We start from the raw sequence: 22,617 nt of genomic DNA, 5'->3' as shown, positions 1-22,617 counted from the left end.
GAGGAATCCTTTTATTTTGAATATTTAAAATTGTTTGTGTACATCTGTGCATAAGCAGAATGAGCTTATAAGCAGTAATAAGAAGAGTGTAACATAACAATAGAAAAATACCGTAGCACTATTGACTTTAGACCAGGTTTTTGTTGGTCAATGGCACGGTCATTTTCAGTTGCCTCAAAATAGAAATGCTCTAATGCGCCTGAACACACCTTGTTTTCACCCCAAGGCAAGCAATGTGCATTTGCCATTTAAACAATATGGCACTGGATGTGAAAATGATAACTGCATCAGGTTGCAACTGGCAACAAGAAAAAAAAAAACTTGCTTTGCGCCTGTTGTATGATAGGGCCCTTGAGGTTTTGTAATTGTTGTTAATATACACTACCGTTCAAAAGTGGGGTTGTAGGATTAATCATTTTTTTCAGCAGGGAAGCATTAAATTGATCAAATAAATGCTGTTATTTTAAACGTTCTGTTCATTAAACAATCCTGGAAAAAAGTATCAGTTTTTACAAAATATTAAAGGGTTAGTTAACCCAAAAATGAACATTTGGTCATTAATGACTCACCCTAATGTCATTCAACACCTGTAAGACCTCTGTTCATCTTCGGAACACAAATTAAGATATTTTTTGCTGAAATCCGGTGGCTCAGAAAGCCCTTCATTGTCACCAATGTCATTTCCTCTCTCAAGACCCATAGAAGGCACTAAAGACATCGTTACAAAGCCCATCTCACTACAGTGGTTCCACAATATTTTTTTGAAGCCACGAGAATAGTTTTGGTTCACAAAAAAACTAAATAACGACTTACACTCACCTAAAGGATTATTAGGAACACCATACTAATACTGTGTTTGACCTCCTTTCACCTTCAGAACTGCCTTAATTCTATGTGGCACTGATTCAACAAGGTGCTGAAAGCATTCTCTAGAAATGTTGGCCCATATTGATAAGATAGCTTGTGCAGTTGATGGAGATTTGTGGGATGCACATCCAGGACATGAAGCTCCCGTTCCATCACATCCCAAAGATGCTCTATTGGGTTGAGATCTGATGACTGTGGGGGTCATTTTAGTTCAGTGAACTCATTGTCATGTTCAAGAAACCAATTTGAAATTATTTGAGCTTTGTGACATGGTGCATTATCCTTCTAGAAGTAGCCATCAGAGCTTCTTCATGGTCAGAAACAATGCTCAGATAGGCCATGGCATTTAAACGATGCCCAATTGGCACTAAGGGGCCTAAAGTGTGCCAAGAAAACATCCCCCACACCATTACACCACCACCAGCCTGCACAGTGGTAACAAGGCATGATGGATCCATGTTCTCAATCTGTTTACGCCAAATTCTGACTCTACCATCTGAATGTCTCAAAAGAAATCGAGGCTCATCAGACCAGGCAACATTTTTCCAGTCTTCAACTGTCCTATTTTGGTGAGCTCGTGCAAATTGTTGCCTCTTTTTCCTATTTGTAGTGGAGATGAGTGATACCCAGTGGGGTCTTCTGCTGTTGTAGACCATCCACCTCAAGGTTGTGCATGTTGTGGCTTCACAAATGCTTTGCTGCATACCTCGCGTGGTTATTTCAGTCAAAGTTGCTCTTCTAACAGCTTGAATCAGTCGGCCTATTCTCCTCTGACCTCTAGCACCAACAAGGCATTTTCGCCACAGGACTGCCGCATACTGGATGTATTTTTCTTTTCACACCATTCTTTGTAAACCCTAGAAATGGTTGTGCGTGAAAATCCCGGTAACTGAACAGATTGTGAAATACTCAGACCGGCCCGTCTGGCACCAATAACCATGTTACATTCAACATTGTTTAAATGACCTTTCTTTCCCATGCTGACATTCAGTTTGGAGTTCAGGAGATTGTCTTGACCAGGACCACACCCCTAAATGCATTGAAGCAACTGCCATGTGATTGGTTGATTAGATAATTGCATTAATGAGAAATTGAACAGGTGTTTCTATTAATCCTTTAGATGAGTGTATATAGTGATGGGCTGATTTCAAAAGTTTCAAACCATTATGAATCAGCATATTGATTCATGATTCAATATATAAAAGTAGATAGCAATATAGTAATAAAGCATGTTTAGTTACTGGGGCCATCCAGTAAGTTGAGTCCAATCAATAAACAAAGTTCTAATAATGATGATCATTTGTTACATTTATATAATGCTTTTCTGCTGGCCTCACTAATAGCTTTTCCAACAGCAACCTAGTTTTTCCCAGGAGGTCTCCTATCCAGTTATTGACCAGGCTCAACCCTGCTTAGCCATCTAGCCCAAGAGTTTCCCACTAAAGCTATGTGGCTGCAGGTAGTTTGGCTACTTATTGTTTTGGATGTTTTTTTTTTTTAACAAAAACCCCTTTCCTTTTTGCTGTGACACATGGATATTTCAGAAGCATTCTTATAAGTTTTGTAAACATGGCTGCCACATCCCCATCATCAGTGTTACAGACAGCAGCTGTTGGCTGTGGACTTCAGATAGATAAGGGCTGCCCTGAGCTGTGTGCTGAATCTTAATGAAGGCCTGTGGGAGTTCGGTCAGATGGCAGGGTCGGGGAGAGCCAGCGCATAGTGTGAGGTGCAAACCATGAGATATCTGCTGATCTCCCGCCTCACATCTCCCAAGACAGTCAATTACTGAGGATGTGGCCCTTGTTCCCCAGTATTTAGAACAATCACTGCCAATACAGTTTTTCCTTATAGATCTATTCTCAACTTTCTAATTCTGACCAGGTGGGCCAGGAGCGGGGAAAGCTCTCCAGTCAGAGAAAATAGAGGAGCGGTACAGTTTGAAGCGCCTGTGTCCCGGGGACATCCTGTGCAGCGAGCTGCAGTCTCACAGCGAGAGAGGACGGTTTCTCCGAGACCTTCTGGAAAGGGGAGAGCAGCTTCCCGAGGTGCACAATCTTGTTAACCCATTTATTCCCAAATTTTTCCCAGACACAAAAATATCCAAATCATGTGTCATTAGTATCCCTTTGAAACAATCAATCATAATTTTTTGAAATTTTCATGGAAAAGTGTGTGAAAAAGTGTGTTTTATGATCGGTCACAATTGTGACCGGTGGGAAACTGTGTTGTATCAACCATTGGACAGATTGAATATAGGTCTATTTAACCTGTGCAGTGTGTTTGTGAGTGTGTTTGTGAGTGTTTTATGAGTGTGTGTGTGTGTGTGTGTGTGTGTGTGTGTGTGTGTGTGTGTGTGTGTGTGTGTGTGTGTGTGTGTGTGTGTGTGTGTGTGTGTGTGTGTGTGTGTGTGTGTGTGTGTGTGTGTGTGTGTGTGTGTGTGTGTGTGTGTGTGTGTGTGTGTGTGTGTGTGTGTTTGTAAGAGTGTATAAAATCCTTATATCAAAGGCTAGTTATTATCACTTTTAAAAATTCCCGCATTGCCTCTAAATGCTCTCTTATTGTAGTGTGAATATTTTACATATAAGCCTTATACTATTGGATCGCTTAAATACTCCATCTTTACTTTTGACCACTTGCAGTTTTGCCCTTGGTTCTTCTGGCTGACTTGGCTGAACCCTTTGGCGTTTAGAGGCCCTTGGGTCTTCTGGCTGGACCCTCGGGTGCTTAGAGGCCCTAGGGTCTTCTGGATGAACCCTCAGGTGCTTGGGTCTTCTGGATGGACTCTTGTCGGGTGCTTAGAGGCCCTTGGGGCTTCTGGCTGGGCCCTCGGGCGTTTAGAGGCCCTTGGGTCTTCTGGCTGGACCATCGGGTGCTTAGAGGCCCTTGGGTCTTCTGTTTGGACTATCGGGCGTTTATGGGCCCAGGGGGCTTCTGGATGGACTCTTGGGTGCTTAGAGGCCCTTGGGGCTTCTGGATGGACCCTCATTGGGTGCTTAGAGGCCCTTGGGGCTTCTGTCTGGACCCTCGGGCATTTAGAGACCCTTGGGTCTTCTGGCTGGACCATCGGGTGCTTAGAGGCCCTAGGGTCTTCTGTCTGGACCATCGTGCGTTTAGAGGCCCTTGGGTCTTCTGGCTGGACCATCAGGTGCTTAGAGGCCCTTGGGTCTTCTGTCTGGACTATCAGCGTTTATAGGCCCTTGAGGCTTCTGGATGGACCCTCGGATACTTAGAGGCCCTTGGGGCTTCTGGATGGACCCTCGTTGGGTGCTTAGAGGCCCTTGGGGCTTCTGTCTGGACCCTCGGGCGTTTAGAGGCCCTTAGGTCTTCTGGCTGGACCATCGGGTGCTTAGAGGCCTTTGGGTCTTCTGTCTGGACCAGCGGGTGCTTAGAGGCCCTTGGGGCTTCTGGATGTACTCTCGTTGGGTGCTTAGAGGCCCTTGGGGCTTCTGTCTTGACCCTCGGGCGTTTAGAGGCCCTTGGGTCTTCTTGCTGGAACATCAGGTGCTTAGAGGCCCTTGGGTCTTCTGTCTGGACTATCGGGTGTTTATAGGCCCTTGGGGCTTCTGGATGGACCCTCGGGTGCTTAGAGACCCTTGGGGCTTCTAGATGGACCCTTGTTGGGTGCTTAGAGGCCCTTGGGGCTTCTGTCTGGACCCTCGGGCGTTTAGAGGTCCTTGGGTCTTCTGGCTGGACCATCGGGTGCTTAGAGGCCTTTGGGTCTTCTGTCTGGACCAGCGGGTGCTTAGAGGCCCTTGGGGCTTCTGGATGTACCCTCGTCGGGTGCTTAGAGGCCCTTGGGGCTTCTGTCTGGACCCTTGGGCGTTTAGAGGCCCTTGGGTCTTCTGGCTGGACCATCAGGTGCTTAGAGGCCCTTGGGTCTTCTGTCTGGACTTTCGGGTGTTTATAGGCCCTTGGGGCTTCTGGATGGACCCTTGGATGCTTAGAGGCCCTTGGGGCTTCTGGATGGACCCTCGGGTGCTTAGAGGCCCTTGGGGCTTCTGTCTGGACCCTCGTTGGGTGCTTAGAGGCCCTTGGGAGCAGCAGAATTAGCTAGTTAGCTAGTCTTCCTTGGGTCCGTGTGTGCGTGTGTGTGTGTGTGTGTGTGTGTGTGTGTGGGTGGGTGCATGTGTGTCTGTGTGTCTGTGTGTGTCTGTGTAAAATTAGGTAGAAAGTTAGATAGTAGCAGAAAGTAAGGTAGAACAGTTAGCCTATGTGTATTAGCATATAGATACAAGGGGTTATCCCACCGGTCACTATTGTTGCCGTTGACATGTTTGTGAGTTCTATGGCCACATTAAACAAAGTTGAATAATTGCAAATGCATATATCAATACTAGACACCTTAAACATGATGTGTACCAAAAATCTATGTTCCATCCTTATGTTAACATCCTTTACTATCCTTTTCTTTGGGAGCTTTCTTGCTGCCATCCTCTTCTCTTGGCGCAAACAGGAAGTAAACAGCTCTGGTCGTGTGACAATTTAACATAAACATGCAACACTGCACATATTTCATTGAGACCCTTTATTATTTCAATATCTGCTGGAAATGCATTGATAGATCATTCAGTAACATTTTTATAGCCTTAGAAATGAAACATTTTTTTACGGTCACTATTGACAAAAATCAGCTTCACCTTCACTAGCGCTTGTGGGATAAATACAGGAAAACACACTACAGTATTTCATAACACTTACCAGTGCTTTTAACCTTTAAAGGAGGGGACGTGTACAAAAAGGGCTGTATGAATTGTTATAGGTACACTGGGGCTAAAGAAAAAAGGCACCTTTGATTTTATTTTCCTCTAAGCCAATAGATGGCACTAAAACTTGCTGCAGCACTATACAAAACAAGTTTTTCAAGATGCACGTGGAAATTTGGCTGATCCTTGAAGCAATCACATGCAGCAATATTTATATTTTGTCTTCGTAATGGTTTTTAGTTTTGCTCAAGGTAAATAAAGCAAAAGTTATTCAATAATATGTAAAAGTATTTGGGGTACCTGCATGCTGTACCTGTAACGCCACTGCTGTTGGGGCAAAAGGCACCACATTTAACATGATAATAAACAGCCGGCTGACTTTTCCATTTGTTCATATGACATGCTTAGAGTTAGAGGGTAAATATCATATATCATGTTGGGTGTCCACCTTAGAGATAATCACCATATTTATAATGAATCATATATTTTAAAAATACGACATTAATCATATTAAAATATAATTTATTGTTACTACTTTAAATCTATATTAAGTTACTATGGGTTCTCTCCTTCAATGCTTTCAGAATCTTTACTTTTTTTAAATAATTGTGTTTTTTATAAAATCATTTTGTATAATTTTGTGTATATATATATATATTTATATATATATATATATATATATATATATATATATATATATATATATATATATATATATATATATATATATATATATATATATATATATTTACACAGAATATTTATTAAACAAAAATCTATGATTTTATTTATCAAAATAGAAAATAGTACAAACTTTGCTAAATGTAATTGTTTTGAACAAGTATTAACTTTATACAAAAATTATTTTAAAAAATCATTATACAAAAATATATATTATTATTTTAGCTAAAGTATTTAAATCAATAATGTTTGCCTTTTTCCCCGTGTGTGGGTAAAGGGCCCCCTCATAGATTTATACGATTTTTAAACAAAATGAACCACTTTTATGTTTTTTGTTCACACACAAGCTGCTGAGGCTATAAGATTAATAATGAATGTGTTATATTCATAACATATTGTATATTCATAACATATCATATTGTTATTTAATATAATTCCATTTGCCTACAGTAACTTAAAAAGCTCAGCTTTTTCGGCCTGTATTGGCATAAGATAAGTAATAAATGTGTGCATATTAATTTATTAAACTTAATTTAAGTTAAGTTAGCTTTCCTGGTAGCCTTCAGTAAATTAACGTGTCTATGAAAATGATTCACAAAACATTTCAGTTAACCATATCTACTCTTCACTGACGAAAATGGAAAAACAATATCAGTCAAAGCTCAGCTTTAGGAGGGAAAGAGACAGGGCAAGATAAAAACTAAGAGAAAAAGAGAGATGTGGAGATAAGAATAAAGACAAATAATCTACTGCCCACTGACATGGTTTGTAAACTATTGATTTCTAATTTTTTGCCTTCAAAACATCTTAAAATGCACATATGTAAATCATAGAAAGAAAAAAATTCAGAGCAAGATACCCCCGAACCCTCCTAACTACCTTACATTTGGCTTCACCTTACTTACATTACCTTTAATTTACACATCAACGATGATAAAACCCTGCTTACATTCCTGGGTACGATTAAGGGAGTATAATATGGTCATGCAGAATAAGATTTTTCATAAGTGATATAGGATATATAAGCCAATATCCTAGTAATATGCATGCTAATAAGCTAGTTAAAACTGAGAATTGGGCCCTAAACTAAAGTGTTACCATTTTTTTCATACCCTCACTGGGGGCTGAGGCCTTCTAAAATGAAAATCCCAGAATTGCCCCTGCATGGGGACCCTGTCAATGTGTTCATAAAAACCCCAAAATAACCCCCAACCCCTTAATCTATTCTTTTCCAGCAAGCAATAGCTATCATTTCACCACCTTTTTTAAATAGAGACAGTCTGGCTATGATTAACCCACTTTTATCCAAAATTATCTTGAATATGGTTACATGTTATGTTTGCCAAAATAACTTGCGAGATGTATGATATTCCATCATGTAAGAAAAGTCAACAGTGTTTACAAGGTGTCTGGTTTAATTTCTTTAACATGTTCATGTTCTAGACGAGTCTATTCTTGGGCTATGATTAGACATCTATTAAATTTTCCCTGAAAGCTCAAATGTTGCCTTGTTTTAAGCCTAGACGTCAGGGCTGTGTTTGGACGGTTATTAGACATCTTTTAACTCAAAATTGCATGCTGGGTTCAGAAGAGATTCACTACCAACAAACAACAGTTAGCTTAAATAACATTTTAAATTACAGACAATAGGAAAAATACAAAAGAAAAAAAAGACAAATTAAATAAATTATTTAGCCTACTAAAAATGATAAAATAATATAATGTAAAAATAAAACTGCATAGTCTTCACTTCCAGGTGATTTAAATGTGCATTGATTCTTATTAAAGTTACTAAAGTTATTTAGTGAAGAGCAGTGAATGATTCTCTGGTTTTCTTTTGTTGTTTGAGTAACATTAAAGGACAGACAACAGCAGGTTTATCAGGGCTGCTGTCCCTTTAAGACTGAATGGATCTAATGTACTGATGGCTACTGAGGGCTAAAGTAATTCTCATGGCCCATATTACTGAGCTGGACCACCCGGGTGAGAAATAAATAAAGTTGGGTAGACAGGAAATAGAGATCGATTGACTGAGCTACTTGGAAGAGTTTCATGACTGACCTATGTATATAATATAAATATATATATTTTTTTAACAAAGGGGCAAGAAGTGATAGGGAAAAGAGATCGGTGGGATCAGAAAATTACCTACAATGTGGGTGCTCTCTACACAAGCAGCTTCATGCAATATATAACTTCTGTCCTAGAGGGCCACTGTTAACTCGAATCAAACACATTTGGAAAGTCGAACGGAAATCTTCAGGGTTACTTTTAAATTACAAGCATTGTTTAAGTAGGGATTGAGCTAAAGTCGACAGGACAGTTGGATCCATCCTAAAACTTTTAAAGTCTTTTGAACGCGTCATGTATAGTTACGCTAACATGCTAATGTAAAGGTAATGCTATCAGCATCTAACAAGTGTTCAAATGTGTTCAAAGACACATTTCCACCACAGTGGACAATAAAGAGAGAAATGAAAATGAAATGAAAAAAGAGCAACCTATAGACAACTGAATCTTTCATTGTGTCACACTGCTGCTACTTGAATGTGTAGGTATTGTCATCATTTAATATATCACATTTCCACCATCAGACATTAACAAGCACATTTAATGATGTGGTTGTGTCATTGTGTAAATGTCCTTTTTTTAGATTAGGTACGCTTGTTTCATCATTTAGAGCTCAGGCTCTTGTTGTGAGTTTTATTTACTGAGGTTTAGCATGTGACTCAGAGATTCAGACTTAATCGGATGATTTATGTTACAGTGGTGTTGCTTAGCAACATGACTGTCATTAACATTTGCTGTGAACTACTTTTAGTTGCAAGACATTAGAGTTCTCACTTCTCATCTAATATGTGCGAGTTCTTATGAATTCATCCGTTCTCATTGACTGTATTGTCTGTATGAGTGTTCATCTGTTTTTTTTTTTCTTCTGTTTGGGTGTTTAAGGACACACTGCTGGATCTGTTGTGCGAGGCCATGGGATCTACTGTGCGTCAGGGGAAGGGCTTCCTGGTCACTGGTTTCCCAAAGAATGTGATGCAGGCGCTACAGTATGAAGCCAAGGTCAGTGCTCTTCAGGAAGGAACGGAATCACTGGGAATGAGTCTGAAGTGACCAATGACAAACATTATTACACAGTTGTTGCATTATGTTGGGCACAAAGACAGGAAGTTGTTATGGAAATAAGACCACTAATCTAAAGGAATAGGTTTCTCTAAATTAAAATTCTGACATTGTTTACTCACCTTCCTGTTTTTTTTAAAGCTATATGACCTGACATGACATTTTAAGCGTTCACACCTACAAATGCAGACTCCAGGTCTTCCAAAGCCATGCGATAGTGTTCTTTGAGATACAGGCGAAAGATACGGTGCCGTGTGCTTAACATTTTCCCTCCACTACAGCTCTCAAATGTCAGTTGCATTTGAGTATAACCAGTTTTAATATCAGTGATGCCAGTCACGTTGCTGCCAAACATAAGCCAAGTTTTAATATGCACAAATGATATCTAAGATCTACTTCAGAGGGCAAGATTTCCAGTGATTGCGGAGTTAAATTTTTATTTGTTTCACACACTCATGGTACTTATTCACTTGCACAGAAGAAACGAATGAACTACCGTAATGAGGTGTGTTCATCTGTAAAGCAAGCACGTTTGAGCTTCCATTTACTATATTTGATGTGCTCTATGTTTGTGCATTGGACATTGTTTATTATATTAAAAGAGGTTATGCATTGACATAACTTTCCTGCTGGAAAACACAACAATCACCTGCTTAAAGGCAGAACAATTTTATTTTTGGTTGAGATGCAGATGATAACACCTTCGCCATTAAATCTTTGATGTCTTATCCCGGGCTTAGTGTGTCCCGGGCTATACAGTACATCCAAAAAGTATTCACAGCGCTTCACTTTTTCCACATTTTGTTACAGCCTTATTGCAAAAAAAGAGATTAAATTCATTATTTTCCTCAAATTCTATGAACAGTACCCCATAATGACACCGTGAAAGTTTGTTTAAAATCTTTGCAAATTTATGTAAAAAAATTATAATATATCACATCATTTGCTCAATACTTTGTTGAAGCACCTTTGGCAACAATTAAAAAAAGTATTTTTTAATATTGTGCTACAAGCTTGGCACAGTATTTTTGGGCAGTTTCTCCCATTCTTCTTTGCAGGACCTCTCAAGCTCCATGCACAACCATTTTCAGATCTCTCCAATCGGGTTCAAGTCTGGGCTCTTGCTGGGCCACTCAAGGACATTCGCAGAGTTTTTTGTTACTTTGTCCTGATGAACCTTTGGCATAGTCTAAGGGCCTAGTCTGAGCTCTAGATTTCCATCAAGTATTGCTGCATTCATCTTTCCTTTAACCCTGACTAGTCTTCCAATTACTGCTGCTAGAAAATATCCCCACAGCATGATGCTGCCACCACAATGCTTCACTGTAGGGATTGTATTGGCCAGGTGATGAGCGGTGCCTGGTTTCCTCCAGACATGACACTTGTCATTCAGGCCAAAGAGTTAAATCTTTGTTTCATCTGACCAGATAAGTTTGTTTCTCATGGTCTGAGAGTCCTTCAGGTGCATTTTGGCAAACTCCATGCGGGCTGCCATGTGCCTGCTTCCGTCTGGCGACTCTAACTTACAGTCCTGATTGGTGGAGTGCTGCAGAGATTTTTGTTCTTCTGGAAGGTTCTCCTCTCTCCACAGAGAAAGGCTAATCTTTCAGAGTGACCATCGGGTTCCTGGTCACCTCCCTAAGGCCCTTCTCCCCTGATCGCTCAGTTTGGCCGGGCGGCCAGCTCTAGGAAGAGTCTTGGTGGTTGTTCTGTTTATGGATGATGAAGGCCACTGTGCCCTTTGGGACCTTCAATGCTTCAGACATTTCCCCAGATCTGTGCCTCGATATAATCCTGTCTCAAAGGTCTACAGACAATCCCTTGGAATTCATGACTTGGTGTGTGCTCTGACATGCACCTTTAACTGTGGGACCTTATATAGACAGGTGTGTCCTTTTCCAAATCATGTCCAATCAACTGAATTTAACACAGGTGGACTCCAATCAAGTTGTAGAAACATCTCAAAGATGATGAATGGAAACAGGATGCACCAATTTTGAGTGTCATTGCAAAGGCTGTGAATTCTTGCGTACATGTAATTTTTTCCCGTATTTTATTTATTTTATAATAAATTAGCAAATATTTCAAACACACTTCTATCATGTTGTCATCATGGGGCATTGTGTGTAGAATTTTGAGAAAAATAATTAATTTAATCCATTTTGGAATAAGGCTGAAAACTAAAATATGGAAAAAGTATAGCGCTGGTAATACTTCCCGGATTCACTGTATAACTTTAACTCCTGTAGAATTCCATCTCATATCCATCACTGTAAACTGTGTCACTGCACCTGATCTGACAGTATCTGTGTGGGTTTGTGTTTTAGATGGGGCAGCCCGACATCGTTCTGTTTCTGGAATGTTCTGCAGAGATCATGAACCAACGGCTGCAGCAGAGGGCCACCTGCAGCCTGCACACTAAAGAAGCCCGAGACCGAGACACACATCGTAGAGTGGATGGATTCTGCAGCCTGGTCAATCCCGTGGTCGGCCACTATGAACACAGGGAAGTTCTGCATAAGGTGGGTGTGGAGAACCTCAGCTACAATTAGTGAGTAGTTTTGACCTTCATTTAAGGAGAACCTCTTAAGATCAGCGGAGTGTAGTTTACATTCATTCTTAAAGGGGTCCTTCGGCGCTGGAAAGATGGATCTGTATTTAAACTGGGTCATTAATGTAGTAGAAATGTGAAATTATTTTTGAATTTTGTGCCTTCAAGACTGACAAAAGACAGTAAAAAATGTTTTTGTCTCATGGGGATGAAAGACTACAATTCCCAGAATGCTTCGCTGATCTGTGAGGCCGTTCCCAAAGCCACCGCTACTGGAATACTGTGACTGAGTTGGAGAACAGACACTTCAATTAAATACTCAATGTGTCTGATCAATATAATGATCAAGTTGCTGCGTGAGCCTCACAGCACTACCTCTGCAGGAGTCAGATTACATTTAACGTCATAAATGAGCTGATGAGGTCTCGTGATGTGAGCTGAGGTAACGCGACCACACTCGCGGCATACATTCACAACGCGAGTTCAGTCTGGCGCGTTTTCAGTTCAGGCCTTTGGAAGCTTAACTTTCATAGAAATTAATTTGAGAAGTTAAAACACTTACATTGCTTAGCATCAGTTTAAATTAATGCCTGTAGCTGCAAGCTGTGCTGTTAGTGTGATCTCCCATCCCCCATGCGCGGGTTGAAAACGTGGAAATAGCTCCCTCTGCTGGCTGTAGTCTTAAGCCTCTGGCCAAACATTCCAAAGATAACGCAAATATTGTCAATTTGCATCACGGGAGGAATTTTTCCAGAAATAAAATGCGTAAATCTCTCGTCTCAGGGGGATATGAGGGGGGAGCACGATCATTTGAATATACTCCAGGGTTTCTACTGATACAAAGCCACATGCTAATCGCTGAAGTAACCCTTTAAAATATGTCCCTAATCTTGAGTCTTGACTTACACAAAGCACATATAACCCAGATTTGGGTTATCACTCAGATATCATATACATCTGTTTTATGAGCAAAAACTTCCCTTAAAGGGAAGCAGTCTTTGTCCAAATAGCATTCTTTTTTATGGAACATAAAAGAAGGTAATTTGAGAAATTGCTGTGTTTTTTGTCCATTTACTAGAAGTCAATGGTCACCAATGTTACCAACATTAATCAAATGATCTTCTTGTGCCACAAAAGAAAGTAATGCAGGTTTTATTTAATCATGGTACACAAAGGTGCTTCACAGAATACATTGGCATTATTGTGGTACATGCACATGTAGATTTTAATAGCACCATGGTCCATTTCAATATGTGGATTCAAAATTTGTGATTACAAAACCTTTACTCATTGAAATATTACAATCTTAAAGAGCGAGTAAATTTACTCATCATTATGTTGTTCCAAACCCATAAGACTTTTGTTCATCTTCAAAACACAAATTGAAATATTTAATGAAATCGTAGCAATTTCTGACAGTCTGACACCCTACAAAACTACCACTTTGATGTTTCAAAAAGTTAATGGAGTAAAATATTTTATTTGCATAAAAACATTTGTCAACTCGCACATCAGTTGTGGTAAACAGAAACTCAAGCATGTTCACTTGACCTGCGAGAACCAATGAGGTTCATTCTCGTGTTACGCAGCACGTTTGACCTTCAGCAAGCACCAATGAGGTTCAGTCTCGTGTTACGCAGCACGTTTGATCTTCAGCAAGCACCAATGAGGTTCACTCATGTTACGCAGCACGTTTGATCTTCAGCAAGCACCAATGAGGTTCATTCTCGTGTTACGCAGCACTTGATCTTCAGCAAGCACCAATGAGGTTCATTCTCGTGTTACGCAGCACGTTGATCTTCAGCAAGCACCAATGAGGTTCATTCTCGTGTTACGCAGCACTTGATCTTCAGCAAGCACCAATGAGGTTCATTCTCGTGTTACGCAGCACGTTTGATCTTCAGCAAGCACCAATGAGGTTCAATCTAGTGTTACACATGACACGTTTGACCTTCAGCAAGCACCAATGAGTTTCAGTCTCGTATTACGCAGCACATTTGATCTTCAGCAAGCACCAATGAGGTTCACTCTCATGTTACGCAGCACGTTTGACCTTCAGCAAGCACCAATGAGGTTCAGTCTCGTATTACGCAGCACATTTGATCTTCAGCAAGCACCAATAAGGGTTCACTCTCATGTTACGCAGCACGTTAGAAATTCAGCAAGCACCAATGAGGTTCAGTCTCGTGTTACAAAGCACATTTGATCTTCAGCAAGCACCAATGAGGTTCATTCTCGTGTTACGCAGCACGTTTGATCTTCAGCAAGCACCAATGAGGTTCATTCTCGTGTTACGCAGCACGTTTGACCTTCAGCAAGCACCAATGAGGTTCATTCTTGTGTTACGCAGCACGTTTGACCTTTAGCAAGCACCAATGAGGTTCATTCTCGTGTTACGCAGCACATTTGACCTTCAGCAAGCACCAATGAGGTTCATTCTCGTGTTACGCAGCACGTTTGACCTTCAGCAAGCACCAATGAGGTTCATTCTCGTGTTACGCAGCACATTTGACCTTCAGCAAGCACCAATGAGGTTCATTCTCGTGTTACGCAGCACGTTTGATCTTCAGCAAGCACCAATGAGATTCATTCTCGTGTTACGCAGCACGTTGATCTTCAGCAAGCCCCAATGAGGTTCATTCTCGTGTTACGCAGCACGTTTGATCTTCAGCAAGCCCCAATGAGGTTAATTCTCGTGTTATGCAGCACGTTTGATCTTCAGCAAGCACCAATGAGGTTCATTCTCGTGTTACGCAGCACGTTTGATCTTCAGCAAGCCCCAATGAGGTTAATTCTCGTGTTATGCAGCACGTTTGATCTTCAGCAAGCACCAATGAGGTTCATTCTCGTGTTACGCAGCACGTTTGATCTTCAGCAAGCACCAATGAGGTTCATTCTCGTGTTACGCAGCACGTTTGACCTTCAGCAAGCACCAATGAGGTTCAGTCTCGTGTTACGCAGCACGTTTGATCTTCAGCAAGCACCAATGAGGTTCACTCATGTTACGCAGCACGTTTGATCTTCAGCAAGCACCAATGAGGTTCATTCTCGTGTTACGCAGCACGTTGATCTTCAGCAAGCACCAATGAGGTTCATTCTTGTGTTACGCAGCACGTTTGATCTTCAGCAAGCACCAATGAGGTTCAATCTAGTGTTACACATGACACGTTTGACCTTCAGCAAGCACCAATGAGGTTCAGTCTCGTATTACGCAGCACATTTGATCTTCAGCAAGCACCAATGAGGTTCACTCTCATGTTACGCAGCACGTTTGACCTTCAGCAAGCACCAATGAGGTTCATTCTCGTGTTACGCAGCACGTTTGATCTTCAGCAAGCACCAATGAGGTTCATTCTCGTGTTACGCAGCACGTTTGACCTTCAGCAAGCACCAATGAGGTTCATTCTCGTGTTACGCAGCACGTTTGATCTTCAGCAAGCACCAATGAGGTTCACTCATGTTACGCAGCACGTTTGATCTTCAGCAAGCACCAATGAGGTTCATTCTCGTGTTACGCAGCACGTTGATCTTCAGCAAGCACCAATGAGGTTCATTCTTGTGTTACGCAGCACGTTTGATCTTCAGCAAGCACCAATGAGGTTCAATCTAGTGTTACACATGACACGTTTGACCTTCAGCAAGCACCAATGAGGTTCAGTCTCGTATTACGCAGCACATTTGATCTTCAGCAAGCACCAATGAGGTTCACTCTCATGTTACGCAGCACGTTTGACCTTCAGCAAGCACCAATGAGGTTCAGTCTCGTATTACGCAGCACATTTGATCTTCAGCAAGCACCAATAAGGGTTCACTCTCGTGTTACGCAGCACGTTTGACCTTCAGCAAGCACCAATGAGGTTCATTCTTGTGTTACGCAGCACGTTTGACCTTTAGCAAGCACCAATGAGGTTCATTCTCGTGTTACGCAGCACGTTTGATCTTCAGCAAGCTCCAATGAGGTTAATTCTCGTGTTATGCAGCACGTTTGATCTTCAGCAAGCACCAATGAGGTTCATTCTCGTGTTACGCAGCACGTTTGATCTTCAGCAAGCCCCAATGAGGTTAATTCTCGTGTTATGCAGCACGTTTGATCTTCAGCAAGCACCAATGAGGTTCATTCTCTTGTTACGCAGCACGTTTGATCTTCAGCAAGCACCAATGAGGTTCCTTCTCGTGTTACGCAGCACGTTTGATCTTCAGCAAGCACCAATGAGGTTCATTCTCGTGTTACGCAGCACGTTGATCTTCAGCAAGCACCAATGAGTTTCATTCTCGTGTTACGCAGCACGTTTGACCTTCAGCAAGCACCAATGAGGTTCACTCTCATGTTACGCAGCACGTTAGATCTTCAGCAAGCCACACAATTGTTGCGCACAATGCACAGCACGTTCAAGCTTACAAAAGAACCAATGAGGTTCAATCTTGTGTTAAGCAGCATGTTTAAGCTTCAGCAAGAACCAATGAGGTTCATTCCTGTGTAACGCAGCACGTTTAGGCCTCCGCAAGAACCAGTGAAGTTCATTCTAGTGTAACGCATCAGGTTTGAGCTTCTGCAAAAACCAATGAGGTTCATTCTCGTGTTATGCAGCACGTTTGAGCTTCCGCAAGAACCAATGAGGTTCAATAAGGTTTGTTCCCGTGCACCAAGCTGTAATGGATGAGCTTCTGTTTGTGTTCGCTGATCAATGTTTATATATGAATAAAATCATGAAACCAATCTGGTCATCATAAAATGACCGTGCCTCTTCACATAGTTTGGACCAAACCGCTCAATTCATATTAGTTTTAAAGATAACCATTCAAGTCTATTCATTTAAAGGATTAGTAGGTAATTACACCCCAACAATATCTATAAATTGTTAGTAATATATTTTTGTTAGTGCATTAATGTGACAAAAGAAAAGCTTGCAGTTCATGTCAGATTACCCCAAAACATTTAAACAATCATTTATTATTAATAATAATATGATGTTTACTGGTGGAAAACACTTATAACAGAAGAAAATGTATTGCACTATAATCATATCTAATGATCTGGGGAACTTAATGACAAATAATCTGCCTCTATATATGTTAAGAGTGAATGAATTCACAGCAGCTGCATGTTTGTAGGAGTTCTTAGCACTGTATGACAGTTCTCCTGTGGGATGATGCCCTACTTTTCAGCTTATGATTTCTAACAGCCATATTATGTGTGCGTATATGTAGATTGATGCCGAGCAGCCCCCAGAAGACGTCTTCGAGCAGATCTGCCTCGTCTTGGACTCGTGCTAGAGAGCTTGGACTCGCACTGCCCCCTGGAGGACAAAACCATCACCTACAGCTTCACTGCAACCTGACTCACATATACACACTACAGTTCTTCACACACACGCCTGTGATTACAGCTTCTGTATGGCACGTCCACGTGGAAAACTACCAGCCAGCTACTGGCGCCTTGTTCATTTCATACTATTGTTGTTCAATGCAAATATCTGCCCAATAAATCAACAGTGTTTATCTCTTGATATTGAACCTGTTTGCTTATGCTTAAGCTAGCTTTCAGCTTCATAAAACATGGAACGAGGGTTATTTACTACAGTCTGGTGCCGTTTTGGTGTTTTTGGACTCCTTGAGCACTGAAATCAGCAAAACTGAAAAGCACGAAGGATTGGCTGCTGGAGAGCCTTTTTATATTGTAACTTCATGCATTATATCGTGCTAAGTGTGCCAGGATAGTGATTTACTGTAGTTGAAGCAGAAATGAATGAGCTGGAAATGGGAAATAATTTGAATTTCACAGTCTGGCTTTTACAGGTGCAATGAATCAATGAATTTCGCAATGAGGTCTGATAACTGTTCTTCTTTATCAACCAGAGTGAAATAAAGACATTTCATATGTTTAATGGATTTTCCCCCCATCCTTTCTTTAAATGCAGAATCTGTGTGCTAGAACAATGACTTCATTTGAGTTAAATGTATGTGTGGGTATGAAGAGGAATGCACATCATCACTGAATGGGAAAGAATTAAGGGTTGAAAGCAATTTCATAAATCATTCTTTCGAGGTGAGTCTGTTATATTTCAAGATTAGTGAATTTGACGGATCTGATTGCTGCAGCACTAATTCAATGACCCGGGTGAAGGTCTCAAGTTAACAATTAACAGAAATGGTCTTGTCCAACTCAAAATCGGTTCCAGTACAATCCTCAGATCTTGACTGTGCACACAGACGTGAGGGCAGTAGGCCTACAATGGACCCTTTTCATATTTTCGGGGTTTACAGTAGCGGAAGTCGTCATAGCTGGGTAAACTTCTATGGTGAACGGGAGACGAGAAATACAGTATTGTTCCGAATGAGACGACCCTTAAAAGGCTTTTTGATAAAATAAAATACTTTTATTTGAAAATAATTTTGATGCTATTTTTTTTATATTTGAATTGTTGTATTGGAAGTATGGTAAATACTGGAAAAATGACTGCAGAAACGAAATCTTATCGTAGTTGTGTGTGAAATCTAGGTACCATCTTGGGTTATAAATCACACTGAATATAAGACAAACCCGTTTTAAAAAAATATATATTTCTAAGAATATTTCTTAGATATAAGATATATTCTTAGTCTTATATTCAGAATAATACGGTATATCTTTTGTGTTTCCATTAGCTATTCCATTTGCTAATAGCAAACGAAAAAAAAAAAAAAAAATCCATAATTTGAATCCAAGACTTTCTCAAAAGCTAAAGTGATTACAACAGTAAGAAAAGAGAAATATGTGAAATTTGCCAAAATTGTGCAATTTTGATGCACTCTAGCTCTCCCTTACGCTGCATCCACATGACGTCGGCTTTAACGTTTTTCATTTAAGCTTGTGATATACTCTGAAAGAACAAAGAAATTAGTTTGTTTTCTCGAGGTGGCAAGAACAAGAACAAAGTTCGTTCTGGCCAGTACATTCCATACTTCACGAGAAAAGCAGGTGCCGAACATCTGCGTTTCTCTGCATTAACCACGCCCACTTTAAATGTACGACCAATCACACAATAGTTCTCGGAAACTCACAAGAAAAAAAGTTCTGCTCAGGCGATGTGTCGAGAACAAGCTGCGAGAACTTTAGACATCATATAGCTATCTACATGTCTGTGGCGAGAACTCCCAAACCAGGGCTGCGAGAACAAAATTACGTCATTTTGTTCTAGCATTCCTGGGAGCGAGAACTTTTTTTCTCTGTTCTTGTGGATTATGTTGAAGCCTTTATTTTTAATGGGTGACGTCATATGTTGCCAAACTGAATTGTCGGTTCAACTTCTGTCGCGTCGCTTCACTGGAGTTGCAAGCAGCAGAAGTTGACTATTTCTCAACTTTTTAAGTACCAACGCAGGCGTCATCCAATCAGATCGCCCTCTGCAAATACACTAGAGCAGACACTAGCCAATTGCATTCGTGCAAACCTAGAGCAGACGCAAGCCAATTGCGTTCTTTTAAAACACCAACCAAATCGGCATTATTTCGTCTCACAGACTAGCTGTCTAAAGGGCACCTTTTGTTGTGTTGTGGTCCAAGCGGCAAGTAATGTGATTGGCTGTTGACTGTATGACTGTCGCATCGACACCAAGCTTCAGCCGCCGGCGTTAACCGCGTGACTGAAGCTTGGTGCTGATGTCAGCCAATCACATTACTAGCATGAACACAACTGGCTTGCGTCTGCTCTAGGGTATTTGCATAGGCCGATCTGATTGGATGACGCCTGTGTTAGCCCAATCAAAGTAAATAAAAAGCGTTAACGCCGACACCCTGAGTGAATGCAGCGTTAGTCCCAGGTTCAGCTAGGTTTAGGATTAGGTGTGTGGCTAGGATTAGGCAATCAGGTAATTTGACAGAGTTCAAATTCAGCGCAGTACCGTCACAACCTCAAATGATTGGGTGGTTGTGGTTTGGGATTCCTGTGATGTCATGTGAGTGATAGGTTGCCCCGCCCTCGTGCCAGAAAAACACATCATCAGTGAAGAGATGAACTGCAAGAGGGAGGGGGGAAGTTATTTCGATTACAGATTACGAGGACACAAATTAATCGATGATTTACTGCAATATTCCATTTTATGCAATATTTCAGATTGTCAATATTGCCTTCATAGTGACTAATTAAATAGTCTAATGTCACATAATATATTAGCTTTATATCGGCCATCCTGCTCTTTTAAGATATTAGTGGACCACTTACAGTTCCTGTAACTGAAGTGAGTATTTTGATATTCTAATATCAATTCATCAGGGACAATTTCATAACCATTTAATATAACGACATGTAAGAGTTTAAGAACAGCAATGAACCAGAAAGACAAATCATAATACCCGAGTCGTGTGGTGTAGAAAGACTTTTCACATACTTTTATTTCCACAGTTCTCCTCTAACATTTTTTACATTATTTAAGAACAGACTGTTATACACAGATACTGAAGCAGGTCAAGGGAGGGGAGGTGAACAGAACAGAACCCAATACAAAATGGTCTACTCATAGCACAACAAAACGTATGTGTATAAAATAACGTGGGAGTGTCGCGCGTGCGACGACTGCCACCGACTCGATTTCTTGTTATTCTTTGTCTTTTAAATAGATTAATAAAAATACAATCTTTTCATGGACTGTGAGGAAACTGCGAAAATTAGAGGGATCTAAAGGCGTGATGATGGTCGGGCAGTTTTTCACAGAGATCAAACGTGCCACAAGTTCTTTATTTTCTTCTTCTAAAACAAGTGGCCAGGGAAGAAAAGAAAAAAAATGGCACACGGCAACTACCACTGGCTACTTTTCACCATATATTTGAATACTCCACATGATCAACAACAGTACACATTGAGAGAAAAGAAAAGAAAGCTCTCCACGAGCGCAGAGAGCGTGAATATCGCCTTTCGGATCTCAGCTGGTCTTCTCCGTGCTGTAGTGCTTCGGGTTAAGTGGAGTGGGTTTTTCCAATTCGGCGTTTAAAAAACAGGAAACGAACGTAAATAAAGTGACAACATCATGTAACGGTCGTAAGAGGAAACAAAGAGCAGCTTCTAGTGAAAATGGTAGCCCATGGCAAGAGACACGTATGGGGGTCTGTCGGCAGGGATTTTTTTCTCCCCTCCGCTCAGAACGTCGGAGTTGTGAGTGAACCTCCTCGATTGGTTAAAAACCTGGCATGACTCAAAGACGACAGTCTCAGCACCAAGTTCCATTCCTTGTACTCCTGCCTCACAAAAAGAGCTCACACACAAAGCTTCACTTATAAATATTTCAACTACAGACGACATTTTGCATTTTAACGCACCCTCCCGACGATGATTCCGGAGCCGAGCGCTCCTCTGAGAGGTGCGTCGCTAGCGCCCGTCACTCAAGCGGTCGGAAAACAAAGGGAGGCGTCGAGTTGCCTTCTAAATGTCCTGGGATTGGGAATGTCGGTGCGCCTTTTCTTCCTATCATTCTTTCCTTTCGTTTCTTTTGATTTGAGATAGTGTTACTTGACGAGACCTGGTAAGGTTTGACAACCGCGGCAGGGTGTTGCCCCCTCCCCCCCACAAACCCTCCCCCACCCCCCTCCAGCAGCGGGTCGGGGCGAGGTGCAGCACATCTGCGGTACCCTCTCGCCCAGACTTAAGCATTTCTTTGACTTGGATGATGGAGCCATGCACAGAATGCCCTGGAGGCTGCGGCTCAGCCCTGGTTACTAGCGCTGGAGCTCGTCCCTGTCATCTGTTGGCAGGGAAGTAGTTGGGGTCCAGGTAGTTGTAGCCTGTGCTCTGCGGTAAGCAGTAGTCTTTGTCCAGGAAGGTTTCGGCCTGGCAGACTGGCTCCAGCCTGTGTGTGGGCTTGTGGGTCTCGGTTTTGAATAAACTGAAAGGGTAAACAAAATAGGTGTGGTTAGGACCGTTGTGCCAACGTTTAAAGTTAAAACTGGAAATTTTCTGCACAAACTAAAAGAACTGTGCAAAGCCCCCTTTGGTTCTCCAGTGAAACATTACATGGAAGAGATTTCCTATGTCAAGAGTTTCAAATGAAACATTCTTGAAAACGAGTCATTAAACAGAGGATGAATAGTCCCATCACTGCAGCTCTGACCAGAACTCAGTAAATAATTCTTTCCTAAATGCTTCAATATCAGTCCACAACATTTTCAACACTCGGGTTCCAGAAGTAAAAACTTCACTCATTTTCTCCATAGGGTAATTGATTTTTAAAGTTCCCCTGTATTTAATAATTGTATCCCTTAAAACTCATATTTGATAATCCAAATGACATATATTTAAAAGTCTTCAGTGCGGCCTCACTAAGCTTAAGAGGTTAAAATAGCTTGAATGTAACTCTACACCCTTGCTTTATTTAGTATATCCATGAATATGGAAATTAGCCCCAGCTCAGACCTGATACACTCACTCAACTTTACTGTAGTAAACCCTGTTCAATGGCAAGTAGAAATACTGGTTTAATTTAGCCATACGTATATATATATATATATATATATATATATATATATATATATATATATATATATATATATATATATATTATATAAAATATAAATATTTTAACCAGCAACTGATTCAGAAGAAGAGGTGGAAGAGTGAATTCTACAGGCTAGTCAACAATGTATAACAGTATCAGGTAATGCGTTTTATGTATCGCTCTCCACATACTGGTAATTGATACGATTAGCCCAATGCTT

At 41.0% G+C, this 22,617-nt stretch overlaps 2 protein-coding genes across 3 annotated transcripts in view; one reads left to right on the top strand and one right to left on the bottom strand.

Moving 5' to 3' along the window:
• ak5 (adenylate kinase 5) overlaps positions 1–17,819 on the top strand; it is a 162,236-nt gene extending 144,417 nt beyond the window's left edge. The window contains exons 11-14 of the mRNA XM_067454289.1: positions 2,752–2,915; positions 9,207–9,323; positions 11,711–11,905; positions 17,143–17,819. Of these exons, the coding sequence (XP_067310390.1) occupies positions 2,752–2,915; positions 9,207–9,323; positions 11,711–11,905; positions 17,143–17,208 (542 nt within the window). The 3' untranslated portion in view covers positions 17,209–17,819. The remainder of the gene's footprint in view (positions 1–2,751; positions 2,916–9,206; positions 9,324–11,710; positions 11,906–17,142) is intronic.
• Positions 17,820–20,278: 2,459 nt separating this feature from the next.
• Positions 20,279–22,617, bottom strand: part of zzz3 (zinc finger, ZZ-type containing 3) — a 45,617-nt gene continuing 43,278 nt past the window's right edge. For both annotated transcript variants that reach the window (XM_067454287.1, XM_067454288.1), the window contains exon 12: positions 20,279–21,788. In XM_067454287.1, coding sequence (XP_067310388.1) covers positions 21,644–21,788 — 145 coding nt within the window. In that variant the 3' untranslated portion in view covers positions 20,279–21,643. The remainder of the gene's footprint in view (positions 21,789–22,617) is intronic.

This window comes from Pseudorasbora parva, chromosome 9, assembly GCF_024679245.1.
Source record: "Pseudorasbora parva isolate DD20220531a chromosome 9, ASM2467924v1, whole genome shotgun sequence".
NCBI lineage: Eukaryota > Metazoa > Chordata > Actinopteri > Cypriniformes > Gobionidae > Pseudorasbora > Pseudorasbora parva.
The sequence above is the reverse complement of the archived record's forward strand: the minus strand, read 5'-3'. Positions and strand labels throughout refer to the sequence as shown.